This window comes from Sinocyclocheilus grahami, unplaced genomic scaffold (assembly GCF_001515645.1).
Source record: "Sinocyclocheilus grahami isolate Dianchi unplaced genomic scaffold, SAMN03320097.WGS_v1.1 scaffold380.1, whole genome shotgun sequence".
Taxonomy (NCBI): Eukaryota; Metazoa; Chordata; class Actinopteri; order Cypriniformes; family Cyprinidae; genus Sinocyclocheilus; species Sinocyclocheilus grahami.
This window is the reverse complement of record NW_015505559.1, coordinates 317504-332710: the sequence shown is the minus strand read 5'-3', so window position 1 is coordinate 332710 and position 15207 is coordinate 317504. Positions and strand designations below refer to the sequence as shown.

The 15207-nt window shown below is 38.6% G+C and overlaps 1 protein-coding gene across 1 annotated transcript in view; it reads right to left on the bottom strand.

The window, feature by feature from the left end:
* The window catches only part of mycbp2 (MYC binding protein 2), a 135245-nt gene that overhangs the window by 49654 nt on the left and 70384 nt on the right, over positions 1-15207 (bottom strand). The window contains exons 30-43 of the mRNA XM_016230940.1: positions 13277-13411; positions 13101-13184; positions 12914-13010; positions 11823-12015; positions 10243-10517; positions 8679-8900; positions 8399-8590; positions 6456-6662; positions 4808-4945; positions 4546-4724; positions 4318-4460; positions 3847-3947; positions 3466-3684; positions 2479-2701 (exon numbers count right to left, since the gene is read on the bottom strand). Coding sequence (XP_016086426.1) covers positions 2479-2701; positions 3466-3684; positions 3847-3947; positions 4318-4460; positions 4546-4724; positions 4808-4945; positions 6456-6662; positions 8399-8590; positions 8679-8900; positions 10243-10517; positions 11823-12015; positions 12914-13010; positions 13101-13184; positions 13277-13411 — 2408 coding nt within the window. The remainder of the gene's footprint in view (positions 1-2478; positions 2702-3465; positions 3685-3846; positions 3948-4317; positions 4461-4545; positions 4725-4807; positions 4946-6455; positions 6663-8398; positions 8591-8678; positions 8901-10242; positions 10518-11822; positions 12016-12913; positions 13011-13100; positions 13185-13276; positions 13412-15207) is intronic.

Sequence of the window (15207 nt, the reverse complement as noted above, 5' to 3'; positions counted from 1 at the left end):
CCACAGTCGACCGCTTCGGCTCCTTCCGGTCGTGCGTATGTGGGGTAAAGCAGCGGAGCTATTATTATGCCACAGTCGACCGCTTCCGCTCCTTCCGGTCGTGCGTTTAATGCCTTAAGAATACCCTTAAAATGTATTATAAACACAGGCTTCATAGAAAGTGTTACCGACATTTGAATGAAATGTTTAGTCAATATTAAACATAAGATCGCGCAGTGAAGTGTATACAGGTGCATCTCAATAAATTAGAATGTTGTGGAAAAGTTCATTTATTTCAGTAATTCAACTCAAATTGTGAAACTCGTGTATTAAATAAATTCAATGCACACAGACTGAAGTAGTTTAAGTCTTTGGTTCTTTTAATTGTGATGATTTTGGCTCACATTTAACAAAAACCCACCAATTCACTATCTCAACAAATTAGAATACTTCATAAGACCAATAAAATTTTTTTTTAGTGAATTGTTGGCCTTCTGGAAAGTATGTTCATTTACTGTACATGTACTCAATACTTGGTAGGGGCTCCTTTTGCTTTAATTACTGCCTCAATTTGGCGTGGCATGGAGGTGATCAGTTTGTGGCACTGCTGAGGTGGTATGGAAGCCCAGGTTTCTTTGACAGTGGCCTTCAGCTCATCTGCATTTTTTGGTCTCTTGTTTCTCATTTTCCTCTTGACAATACTCCATAGATTCTCTATGGGGTTCAGGTCTGGTGAGTTTGCTGGCCAGTCAAGCACACCAACACCATGGTCATTTAACCAACTTTTGGTGCTTTTGGCAGTGTGGGCAGGTGCCAAATCCTGCTGGAAAATGAAATCAGCATCTTCAAAAAGCTGGTCAGCAGAAGGAAGCATGAAGTGCTCCAAAATTTCAGTGACTTTGGTTTTCAAAAAACACAATGGACCAACACCAGCAGATGACATTGCACCCCAAATCATCACAGACTGTGGAAACTTAACTCTGGACTTCAAGCAACTTGGGCTATGAGCTTCTCCACCCTTCCTCTAGACTCTAGGACCTTGGTTTCCAAATTAAATACAAAACTTGCTCTCATCTGAAAGGAGGACTTTGGACCACTGGGCAACAGTCCAGTTCTTCTTCTCCTTAGCCCAGGTAAGACGCCTCTGACGTTGTTTGTGGTTCAGGAGTGGCTTAACAAGAGGAATATGACAACTGTAGCCAAATTCCTTGACACGTCTGTGTGTGGTGGGGCTCTTGATGCCTTGACTCCAGCCTCAGTCCATTCCTTGTGAAGTTCACTCAAATTCTTGAATCGATTTTGCTTGACAATCCTCATAAGGCTGCGGTTCTCTCGGTTGGTTGTGCATCTTTTTCTTCCACACTTTTTCCTTCCACTCGACTTTCTGTTAACATGCTTAGATACAGCATTCTGTGAACAGTCAGCTTCTTTGGCAATGGACGTTTGTGACTTACCCTCCTTGTGAAGGGTGTCAATGATCGTCTTCTGGACAACTGTCAGATCAGCAGTCTTCCCCATGATTGTGTAGCCTAGTGAACCAAACTGAGAGATCATTTTGAAGGCTCAGGAAACCTTTGCAGGTGTTTTGAGTTGATTAGCTGATTGGCATGTCACCATATTCTAATTTGTTGAGATAGTGAATTGGTGGGTTTTTGTTAAATGCGAGAACCAAAGACTTAAACTACTTCAGTCTGTGTGCATTGAATTTATTTAATACAGTTTCACAATTTGAGTTGAATTACTGAAATAAATGAACTTTTCCACGACATTCTAATTTATTGAGATGCACCTGTAAACAATCGTCAGGCCGTTGGCGCCCTCTGCAGTAATTTGTTATAATGCATAATTATAATGTGTAATGTTCTACTGTTTATAATACATTATGTATTTTAACAGTTTTGTTCAATAAAACCATAAGATTACTTGCTTTTGATATTTTATTTAAACTAATTGCCTCATTGCTATTATCTATATGTACTTTAAGTCATTTTAAAGGCTATTGCTCACTTAGGTCTATTTTTATTATCACAAAAAAATTAATTATCCGATTTCTTGAATAATCGACCGATTAATAGTTAGTGACAGTTGTAATATAAACAAAACAAAACTACAAAAGAGAAAAAAATACAAAGATAAAACCGGATTCAAAATATTCATAAAAACTATAAAAGTATCTCAATGATACTAAAATATCACTGATAAGGTGGCATCTGCACATATAATCACAATCCTCATAGAGATAACATTCTGTAAACAATCCCACAATCTTCCTGACGGGGATCTGGTGTTTATCAACCCTCTGTGGGACAAAATAAACAAGATTTATCTGCTGACAGTGTAAAGACTCCCGCTCAAGGGCCTGGAAGTGGAATAAATGTCTTCTTTTTAATTACAGAACATTAACAAATACTGACGTGTCAACAGCATGTTAATCAGAATGAATGCCCAAGTAAACATTTATAAAGCTCTGAATTTGGCTGTCTGGGAGATCGCGGTTACCTGGCAGCACCAAGACAGCGGTGGGCCAGCCACTGGAGCCAGAGAACTTCTTGAGCTCGGTCCAGCTGTTGATGGTCTCGTGAACCAGAGCTTTGGAGCCAAGTCCAGAGAAGTGCATCGAACGGCTGGGGATCAGCAGACGGAGGACATCTTCCGGCTGTGCTGTGCCACACTGAGGATCAAACTCAACAGTCATCCAGCGAACGCAGTCTGGAAAGGAAACCTGGAAACCAGAAAAGGGGAATGTGATTAAACCACTCCATGGCAACTCCATTAGTTGTTGCTGGGTTGCTGTTTAGGGTTATGCTGAGGAGTTGATAGGGTGTTCTGGGTGGTTGATTAGGGTGTTGCTGGGGATTTTATTGGGTGTTGCTGGGTGGTTGTTTAAGGTGTTGCTAAGGAGTTGATTGGGTGTTCTGGGTGGTTGATTAGGGTGTTGCTGAGGAGTTGATTGGATGTTCTGGACGGTTGATTAGGGTGTTGCAGGGGATTTTTTTGGGTGTTGCTGAGGAGTTGATTGGTTATTCTGGGTGGTGGATTAAGGTGATTATTTTGATTTCTTTTTTAAAAATCAAAACAGTGGTAAAAAACACAATTTCAAAATTCACTGCAATTAAAATTATTAGCAAAATGTGCACAAGAACCATCAATCAGTATTTGAAAGGTTCCCTACTATTTGAATTGCAGTTTACGCCACCTTTGTGTCTTATGTAAAAGGTATTTTCTGTTGCCGCATTAACATGTAATGACTGATCGGTTAGCTTATGTGGTTTTAAATGTCTAACTACTTTTTTATGGTTGTCAAAAACAATTGGACAATGTTAATATCGAGTCCTGTAATCAGTTTCTAAAGTGTTATGGGTGGTTGCTAGAGCATTGCCAAGTTATTCTTGTTAGTTGGCAGGGTGATGTAAACAGGTTGCTAGATAATAAATAGCTAGATTTGACCTTATTCTGTTGAATATTAGGAAATGAGAACTAATGTACCTTGTACTGGGTGACTGCAGCCTGCTTGTAAGGGTGATCACTCTCTATGACAGCATAATGATTAGAGGTGGTGCAAGCTGACAGGCCCTGCTCCGGCTGGTTCCCAGTGGTGCTGTCTGTGGACTGGTTAGGATTGAAAGCAGGAGGGGCATATTTCTGGTTCAGGGCAGAAACAGCTGGAAGAAGTTCCTGCACCAAACCAAACACCTCCACCGCAGCCTAATAGAAGACAACAATTAGAAATTTAAAACAGTTAGACATCAAAAAAGATATTGAAAGATATTGAAAAAAAAAGGGAACTAACAACACTTGACTTGGCAGAGGAGACATCATCACATCAAGAGCCAAGGTTGCCAATTACACAAAGAAAAACTCCCTTACCTTAGGGACAGAGGCAGCCACAGGACCAATGTATGCCAAAATAAGTGGAAGCAGCATTGAGAAGAGACTGGAGGAACTCAGGAGTTCTGGAATGTCTTCAACTGTGGAGATATCAGTAACGTCATTATATATTTGTATAAACGACTATATATTTATTAAAAAAATTATAATAATAAAAAAATGTATTATTATTCTTGTCGTGATGACTCATCAGACTCTCATGCTGTAGTGAACATTATATTTTATTTACATTCTGGTAATAAGAATGAGATCATTTACATTAGTTTAATTTAATGATTAATTATCACAAAATAATGTTACAATGTTCATGTTTTAAACAAAATGTAATTTCTTATTTCTATCATATTAACATTAGCTCAACAAATGGTGTGATTGTGGTGTAGGACTCTGCTTTTTTCAACCAATAGCAAATGGGTATGTTTTTTGGAAGCCTAAAGAAGGGATCCTCACCATCCACAGCAAAGGCCCTGTGGAGGAGGTCTTTGGCCGCCCGTACCACCACACTGACTACAGAAAGAGCACGACTGCAGTTCTTGTCCTCTTCATTGGCTTTGCTTAACAGCTGTGACTGCAGGTCACCATCATATTCACTCCTGTAGCAAACAATTGGAGTCAATAAGATGTACATCCTTCATAAATAAGTTTTTTTTAAGGCAGAGGAAGGAATACGGTACAGACCTGTAATAGAGAACCTGAGGAATCTGGCCTCTGGTCTGGTTGGTGCCATTGCTGCTCAGGCTGCAGGTGCTGAAGGTGAAGGCAACTCCATCAGAGCACTGCACGGTGGTCATGCCTCCATCCCCATTGGCTGTGCGGCTGCCATAGTTCCGCAGGCGGACAGCATATTTCACATTCTCCTGCAACATCAACAGGGTGAAAGTGAGTTTGCGCTGAAGTGAAGTTTATGCTTCGCGTGATTCATGTGTAAAATTCGCAGCACCTTCAGAGGAACAGCTTTGTCCAGACGGATCTCAGCGATGTCACTTGGGGAGTCGTCAGTGCTGTAAGTCCCTTTGACCAGTTCTAGAGACGTCCATCTGTGGGTGTGGGCGGAATCTCCAGGGTGCTCCGTCTGAGCCTGATAAAATGGGACAGATGGACAGAACAGGAACACAGAGAAAAACAACAGGGTAAGACATCAGGACAACTCATTCACACGCTCAAACTTGAAGGAACGGTTCACCCAAAAATTAGTTTGTCTCAAACAGACTTGGCACCAAGTACCATATTTTTCAGAATATAAGTCACTTTTTTTATTGTTTGGAACAAATATGCACACACAGACATCATATCAGTTCTAGCACTGCTAACTTGACATCGCAGCCTATTCATCAACAAACAAAAATGCAGTCAACCAAACAAAGTCAGACAACTCAATTTAAATTATTTGTTGTACAGTAGGGCTGTGCTGGACATTGTGACACAGTGCCCCATCGTGGTGGTACACCAAACACATTTTGCCCATGTGAAGGTTGCTGTTTTTTGGGACAGAAGTGAAGAACAAAGTCATGTTTACAATAGTTTAGCAACCGAACAGTCCTTAATATGGAAACAGTTGGATATGTGCCAAACTGAGAAGTACGTGGGCCCACAAATTTGGATTAAGTTCAGTTTTGTATTCTGTTTGGCGAGCCACACACCTTTTTCTCCACGATTTTAACAATATTCCATGAGTTATTGTACTGGACTAAACATCTTCTCTTCTCAAATTCTCACCCTCTGTCTTTATTGCAGGGGATTTCTGTTTATAGTATGGGATTTCAACATTTATTAAAGTTTATTTTCCTCTTTTCATTCACTTTTAATCCCTGTATTTTCATTCTTTAATGTGGTAAAGAAGAAAAACGCTGTTGATCAACTATATTTTTATTTTTTCAAAATCATTAATTTTTGGAAGATATTGGTCAGTGCAAGAAGTCAATTGATGGTGAATTAGAAATGACTGGTGACTGTGTCCGTACAGAAATGTTGTATCTTTTGGTTTCAGTTTTTATTTCTCTCTGTACAGCACATTTCCCACACGCCATATTTCAGTTTGTTTAGGCTTGGTGTTTATAACAAATGCCACTATAATTTGTTTATTTCATAACTATATTTTTTTATTCATGTTCTGATTACCATTAAATTAACGGGACGTTTTTAAGAGCAGCTAAATTTAAATTCATGCTTACAGTGCTTGTAAATGTTTTATTTACTAGTATTTCACATCTCTGAATGTTGTATTAATAAAATGCGACTGATACACAGATGTAACTTAGCTGTGCTTTTTTTCTGTCAACAATGCAATTTAGACCCAGTGTAGCTCATGCAACTGATTAACCTCAGATGCAATGTTTTTTCCAGAAAATACAGTAATTTAGTCACATGGACTACTTTTATGATGCTTTTCTGGTGCTTTTTTGGATCTAGACAGACATGGGCACATTACACTCTTGTTGTACATAAAGGATCTGTGTGAAGAAAAATCCTCCTTTTATGTGGATATGGGTATGAAACAACACGAGGTTGAGTATTGTTGTTTATTCCTTTAACAGTCAGAAGTCTAGCTTCCATGTGGCATCAGGTGATGAATACAGCAAAAGGCTTACATCATCAGCGAGCACCTCCAGCTCATGCTCATGGATGCCTCCTCCTCCGTACACACAGAAACCCACCAGCACCACCCCTGGCTTGTCCACCATGAAGCAGATGGCATCGGGGGAGCCGTTGCCTGTGTTCCAGCTGCGTCCTTGGCTGGTCTTGGTGAAGCGGTTGGGGGTGGCCTTCACAGAGTGCAGGGAGTTCAGCCCATCCAGCTGCACAACAACAGTAAAAAAGTTTTCAAAAGTGTAGGCAAAAAATTTATATTTAGTGTAGATGCAATTTTACATTTTAAATTTGTTTTGGAATTGCAGAACATTAAAGGGATAGTAGTGTCATTTTAGGGTGAACTGTCCCTTTAAGATGAAGTGTCACTTATTTTCCCAGCAGGTGGCAGCAGGCCAGATAACCGAGGGAGGATGTTTTTGTTAATTGAACAGGAGCCTCCATGAGAACCACCTAAAACCATGCTTTTCCTGTGATACTGCAAACGGCCAAAACTCGGCTAGCCCTCATATGCTTTATATTCCACCTTTAGAAATGGACATTGTTACAGAGAAGTAAAGCAGCTGTAACACTCTCCATAACATACTCTATTAGAGCATGACAGGCCAGTTGCTATGGCAATGAGCCAATGGCCTTTTCCCAAGCGGCCGGAGAGAGACGGACTGCAGAAGACTGTTGTGGTCCTGTGGAGGACACACCTGTGCTCATGACTCAGCTTCCCACTACAACAATCCTGCATGAGACGGCCGACATGGAGCCTTCTCACTTTCCATTTTTACGCTGATTTTGAGAAAAAACTCAAAGGATTAAAACGGTAAAATGTTTAATGCAGTTGGAGTAGTACAGTCTTATTGATCAGATTGCAAAATATGTAATCAAGTCCAGGTACTAAAAATAAAATAATAAAATAAAATAATAAAACTATTTAATTAAATAATATTAAATTAAATTAATGGTTAAATTAAAGATCAGTCTTTCTACAAAATAGTAATATCATATCAAACTGACAGCAACATTAAATTGTGTTAATTAAAAATGATTATATATTAATTTATTAACTTTTTTTTAAATATTATAATGATTTTATATTTTGAATATATCTTTAAATACTTTAAAATATATTACATACTAAATACTTTTTTTTTGTCTAACACACACACACAACCACCTGCTATGACATGCAGGTTTTTAGACTCTGCAGATACAATAAAAATGACCATAAGAATAACATAGAAATAATGTATAAAATTGTCAGAATTGAAATTATATAAATTGACAAATCAGAAATGTCCTGGTTCAGGGCTAAATAGTCTGAGGGGAGAAGCTTAAATATACAAATATATCAATAAATATTAATACATACAAATATATTATAAATATATTACAAATAAGTATATTAAACAGAAATATTATTAATATTTAATTTATTTAAAACTATATTTAATTTAAATAAAATAATATATTTATATTAAATATAACAATAATGTATTTAAAATATTATTCATATATTAATATTTTAACATTGTAAATATATTATAAATATTTAAATATATTTCTTTATATATGTTTATATCATATATACTTTAAACTTTATTTTACTATAAACCTTTTAAATAAAGGACATGGGACAGGGATGTTTAGAACTTTCTGGATGTGCAGATCTTTCAGTGGAGCTCTATGGATACAGATTCTGCGTAGGATCCTGTGCATGAGAATCTGATGAAACGGAGTGATATAATTTCTCCTCCATCATCTAAAAGCTATTTATGGCCAGCCAGTGGCTGTAATGCAATTAGAGTAGCAGGCGAATGCTCTGCGGACAAAGAGACGAGGAAGAGTGAGTGAGTGAGTGAGTGAGTGTGTGTGTGTGTGTGTGTGTGTGTGTGTGTGTGTGTGTGTGTGGATGAGAGGAATGAGAGGGAAGAGGGAGATTTGTCCTTCTAACCTCAGAGCCGAGAGCAGAGGCAGTAAGCTCACTGACGATACTGGCCAGCAGGCCACAGGTGTTGGACACCAGATGAGGAGAAAAGAGCTCAACCTCCTTCCTCAGACTCTTCCTCACAGGAAGCACCACAATGACAAGCATCTTCTCCAGAACCTCCCGGAAAGTCGTCATGCCCATGAGATTCTCTTCCGTCTGATCAAAATACGATAAAGAGAATTTTGTAACTGCTGAGGCAGATGAACGTCTTTTAATTTGAAAAATGAGGGCTGTTAGTACTCACGTGGCTGAGCTTCTCCATGTGTGCCACCAGCAGGGGGAAGCGGTGAGCGAGGGCAGAGTCGTTCTCAGTGCTGACCTGCTTGACGAGGGAGCGCAGCAACACCTCCCCGTCGTACGCGATGGGCAAGACGGAGGTCAGCTTGACCGACGTGTTACACAGTGCTGACATCACCGCGGCCAGCAGACGGCTGCTCGACGTGCGGAAGTTAGCCTCTTGAATGTCCTGGAGGTCAACATGAAGGTCAATGTTATGATCAGTAGAGCCTTTGCTGCAACTAACCGGACTGTGTGTCTGATAACAGTAGAGTGATAAATGCATCGCTCAGAAATTTCAAAAAGAAAATATATGGAGGCTGTGCCTCTTTTTCTGAGAGAATCTCTTTGATTTAGTGTGCCATTGGAGATCGGATTTTAGAGCTCCGATTCATCAGCTCTAAATCTGTCTGGAGGCTCATTTGCAGTGTGAGCTGGGAACTGAAAGTGGTTCAGCTGAAAAAGCATCTCTGTTAAAGAGGCTCTTTAGGTTAATGTAAAAAAAAACAAGTCACATTTCACCCCCAAAAAATTTAAGAAAAAAATATTTAATGTAATTTGATTTAATTTTTTAACACTTTTTCCAAAGTATTAACAAAAAGCAAAGTTGTACATTTTCCCCCTTATATTAACACTTTCAATCAAAATTAAATATTCATAAAAATATGAATCATTATTACAACACAAAAGAATTACAATATAATAATGACATTTATAAATAAGTAAAATTTTACAAATACACATTTACAAATTAGCATAATATCCATATAAAGAACAATTACAAGCATATGTTATGCTACATGTATCCAAAATATTTAAAAAGAATAATAATACATTACATTTTGCATTATATAAAAGTTCTTCGATTTTTTTTTCCTTCATATTTTTATTACAAGTAGGCGCATTTCCCCCCCAAATAGTTATTCTGTATTTCACATTATTCTCAATAGTTTTCCAATAGTGTAATAAAATTACTATAATGCTTCATATAATCAAAAGCAGTACATTAACAAACAACTATTTTTTTATGTTTTAAAATAATAAATCATTATTTGGTTTTGCATTAGAATAAAGGGAATTTTGGGGGATTTTTTTTTTTTTTTACTTAACAGTCAAGAAAATAATTTCAGTGCAAAACAATAATGGCCATAAAATAGGCCTTAATTTGATTTATCCAAAATATAATTGATTTTATTTATTTATTTTTGTGAAATTAAGACACTCTTGACAGGTTTATTGAGATTCATCCAAAAATGAGGCCACATCAGTCGTTTGCTGATTTAAGAACAGCTTTAAACTGTCACTCTAGAACAGGGATCCTCAAATCTGGCCCACGAGATCCACTTTCCTGCAGAGTTTAGCTCTAACCCTAATCAAACACACCTGAGCATGCTAATCAGTGTCTTCAGGATCATTAGAAAATCACAGGTAGCTGAGTTTGATCAGGGTTGGAGCTAAACTCTGCAGTGCATTGGACCTCCAGGGTAAGATTTGAGGAACCCTGCTCTAGAATCTCTGCTGATGGTGATTACCTGGTCCAGGCAGTTGAGCAGGTCGCAGAGGCAGGCCCACTGCAGGGCCGGCGTGGGGTAGAACGAGTGGAAGCAGGCGGTGAAGGTGTTGTGGCACTCTTGCAGCACGGCCTCCAGCAGCGTGAGGGGTTGACTCAGATATCCCTGCGGGTCGTTGTCCAGCTTGGTCAGGCAGTTGTCCATCCCCTCTGACAGGATCTTCTTCAGGAGGCTGCGTGTCTTTCCTACACACTCCGCCAGCTTGCTGGACTCCTCCACAACCGCTTTGGTACTGGCTAGATAGGAGACACAAACAGGCAGTATAAGACACAATGCAGATGCAACGTGGACCAGACAGTATGATGACAGTGGGTCCTAGTGACCAGTTTTAGTATCACTGATATACTATTACAGTGCTTCTGCAGGTTTTATAAAGATTATTTACTTGACAAGAAAAATTACATAAGAAGTCTTGTTTTCTGTATAATTCTTCAAAATTATGTGAGTTTATGCTTAAAACAAGAACAAATGGGTGCCAATTGGCTAAGAAAAATCAACTTAATTCAAAGGGAAAACAAGTGCTCACCTTCTTTTTAGGATATCTGTTCTTGTTTTAAGCATAAACTCACTTTAGTTTGACTTCATTTTACATTTGCATCTCAAGTAAAGGAGTAAATGTCTGTATTTAAGAATGTTTAGATATTTGCACTGGAAAACAAAAATGCTCAGGAAGTTATTTTTTGGCAATGCATCCAGCATTCAATGCCATAACTTTCTGCTCTGATTTAAGACCGATTTAAGACCCACAGAAAACCCATTATTGTTTTAGTTAATATTTTGAATTAGATTTTATTGTAATATTTTCTGCTTTCACTTTATTTTTTGTCATTTGTATTATTTTTTGTTATTTTCTGAAATATATAGTTTTTATTAACTTAAACTACACACAAATGGGAAATGTGTATATATGCATACATACATACACACACACACACGTAGTGAAAATGTTTTTAATGATTTTAGTTAACAATAATTTTTTTAACTATTCCTTAAAAACTAGCATCTTTAACACTGGTCCAAAGCTGTCTTCCTCTTCATTACATGTGCTTAAAGGCCTTGTGTGACATGAGACCCTGACAATCAATATAGACTACATCTGTAACTCAAGGGAACTCCACTTATGACACTGACAGTCCGACTCAGCAAGAAGTGACAGCACAGATTCAGTGTATAACAATAAATCCTGGTGACAAGGTCTAGTAGTACAGTGTCAAGAGAGTGACAGCAGTGCTCAAAATCAATGTGACTTAGGTCGGCATCCCTCTAGCTGGTTTTTCAGTCAATTTTCAGTTGTTAGCTTTACTTACACAGCTGCTGGAGTAACAGAATGAGAGAAAGTGGCCTGTCTTGAGTGCAAGATTTCAGGAAAAATAATATGCATATGAGACATACCCTTCAAAAACCGTCCTATTTCCAAACAGCTAATGGGACGCCATTTCCAAAAATGAAAATTAGCCCACAAATTACTCACCCTCAAGTCATCCTAGGTGTATATGACTTTCTTCTTTCAGACGAATATGAGCAGAAATGGCATATAATACCAGAAATGGGGAAGATTTCGCAGATGTAGACGCGTAACAGTCGCAGGCAGCAGGTCCCCACAAACCGCAGGCGCTCCAGGTCCAGAAGAGTGGCTGTGAACTGGAAACCTTTCAGGCCCCTCAGTTCCTCCACCCCCAAAACCAGCGTGGTCCAGCTCCAGTGCAGGATACTCAGCAGAGACTCAAAACAGTCCTGAGTCAAGAACAAACACACACCACTGGGAAATTAACCAAGGAGCTGACCTATTATTAACTTGGTTTGTTCGTTTGACTGCACAAAGCGGATAGGCCACAGAGAAAAAAAGCGCCAACAGTCAATGGATTTCCTTAAAGAATAACAAGCAATAAAATACACTGAAGTATAAACCCTTCAGAATTGGCTGCTGTACATCTGTTGCTTGCCAATTTTTCTTTCTTTCTATTTTTTACAGGGCATAAGGAAATTATATGGAAATTCTAACTAGTGTTGCTAACATATCCTTTTCAGGAAATACCAGGTGAAAATATCAGCACGAGCACATTTATGGGTCAATGACAAACAAGGTTACTAGAGGAGATATCTAAATATCTAATATCTAACGTGTGACAAGTAATTGTATATTCATATCAGTTTCATACATTAAAAAATAAATAAAAAATACATCCAAAAAAATTTGGATTATATCACTTCAAATGGTGTAACCGTCACATAAAACGTAACATCACATAAACATTTTCTGCACACACTGAATACATTTACAAATTTGATTCATTTTCAAAATTATTTTAAAATATATTTTCTAAGCCCAAAAATAATTTTCACAAATATTATGAATTTTTGAATTGCGTATATTTTGATGTTTTCTTGTTTTCTTTAATAACCCAACCATGCCAAAATGTAAGCATTAAGTTGGTTGATACATTATGTAGATAATGTCAATATATTATGTAAGTTGATTTGGAAAAATCTTTTATATATATAAAAGATTGCATTTTCATAGAAATGGCATTGTATATGAGGAAATTATTAGATCTGAAAATAAAATGTAAAAAACAAAATTAAGCTTCACATTATTGGCCCATGAGCAGTCAGTATGTTTTCACGCACATACCACAGACACGGTCCTGGCGAAAGAACGCTTTAAGATGTGCACAGGCTCACTGGTCTGCTGCTTTCCTTTGGATGCGTTACCATCATTAGAGGGCAACCTGGCAAATCAGAACGAAACGGGCATGTGAGAGAAAGAATACACCTGATACACCAAAGGAGCCAGTACAGAACTAAAATTCCTTGTGTACCTGTACAGCAGCTGAGGTATTTGTCCAGCATTCACATCAGTACCATTGTTTGATTTCTTTGAGCTCTTGAACTGAAAGACCACTCTGCAGGAGAGAGTTCACTATGATTATTATCGTCTTTACAGAATTACCATGCTATAATGATCACACAATCACAGCAATACGTGTGTTTGTACCCATCATCAGTAGTGATGGTGGCCTGGCCGTGGGAGCCGCAGTCACTGCTGGGTCCAGACACACGAGCCCACGCCACATACCACCAGCCCAACTGCAGCAGCACAGGCTCGTCGAACATCATGGCGTACTTCTCCCTGCACACACAAAACAAACGTTCACAAATAACCACAGCAGTCTTTATGAGCCATGTGTGCTCTATGTCTTTTAATCAGTTGGTGTTTTGGTGATTTTTAACTGATGTACAAAGTCAGTTCTCCTCAAGTTCAGACAATCATCATATCAGAGTAACAACAGATGTAGCTCAACATGATCAAATGTTTCACGAATACACGCACAAAAAAAAAGTGTCAGCATTCCATTTGTCTTCATTTTGGACAGAATATTTAGAATCTAAAACTTAGTGCAATGTTTTACTTAATCTAAATATAATACAAAAAAAGAAATCAATCAATTTAAAAAGAGACATTATGCCTTGGAAACTAACTGAAAAAAGCCGAAGTACTAAAATTACTGATTTTTTTTTTATACATTTAAACTAAATTGAAATGTAATCAAAAACTAATAAAAACTTTCCAAAATTACTAAAACTTAAAAAAATAAAAGTATGATTTAAAATATTAATAAATACTGATGTTTCCATGTATTATAGGAACAACAGTATTTATTACACTTGTCTATTAACAGTAGGGTTGTGACGGTGATGAAATTTTCCCACCGGTTAATCGACGTGTGACAACACCGGTAATACCGGTATCACCGGGGGGTGGGGTTCGTTGGGATTTTCCCTCTTTTCCTCACTTTCTTTCACTTTAAATAGCTTCTAAATGCCCGTACGCATTTTAAACTTATTTGGTTCAGATGGTGTCAAGCGTGTGTGGTGGCAACCAGGTGAGGAGTACAAAGACAAGTGTGTCTTGCCTACAGTTAAGTATGGTGGTGGGAGTGTCATGGTCTGGGGCTGCATGAGTGCTGCCGGCACTGGGGAGCTACAGTTCATTGAGGGAACCATGAATGGCAACATGTACTGTGACATACTGAAGCAGAGCATGATCCCCTCCCTTCGGAGACTGGGCCGCAGGGCAGTATTCTAACTTTCCAAAATTACTAAAACTTAAAAAAATAAAAGTATGATTTAAAATATTAATAAATACTGATGTTTCCATGTATTATAGGAACAACAGTATTTATTACACTTGTCTATTAACAGTAGGGTTGTGACGGTGATGAAATTTTCCCACCGGTTAATCGACGTGTGACAACACCGGTAATACCGGTATCACCGGGGGGTGGGGTTCGTTGGGATTTTCCCTCTTTTCCTCACTTTCTTTCACTTTAAATAGCTTCTAAATGCCCGTACGCATTTTAAACTTATTTGGTTCAGATGGTGTCAAGCGTGTGTGGTGGCAACCAGGTGAGGAGTACAAAGACAAGTGTGTCTTGCCTACAGTTAAGTATGGTGGTGGGAGTGTCATGGTCTGGGGCTGCATGAGTGCTGCCGGCACTGGGGAGCTACAGTTCATTGAGGGAACCATGAATGGCAACATGTACTGTGACATACTGAAGCAGAGCATGATCCCCTCCCTTCGGAGACTGGGCCGCAGGGCAGTATTCTAACATGATAACGACCCCAAACACACCTCCAAGACGACCATGCCTTGCTAAAGAAGCTGAGGGTAAAGGTGATGGACTGGCCAAGCATGTCTCCAGACCTAAACCCTATTGAGCACCTGTGGGGCATTCTCAAACGGAAGGTGGAGGAGCGCAAGGTTTCACTTAGGGGTGTACTCACTTTTGTGGCCAGCGGTTTAGACATTAATGGCTGTGTTGAGTTATTTTGAGGGGACGGCAAATTTACACTGTTATACAAGCTGTACACTCACTACTTTACATTGTAGCAAAGTGTCATTTCTTCAGTGTTGTCACATGAAAA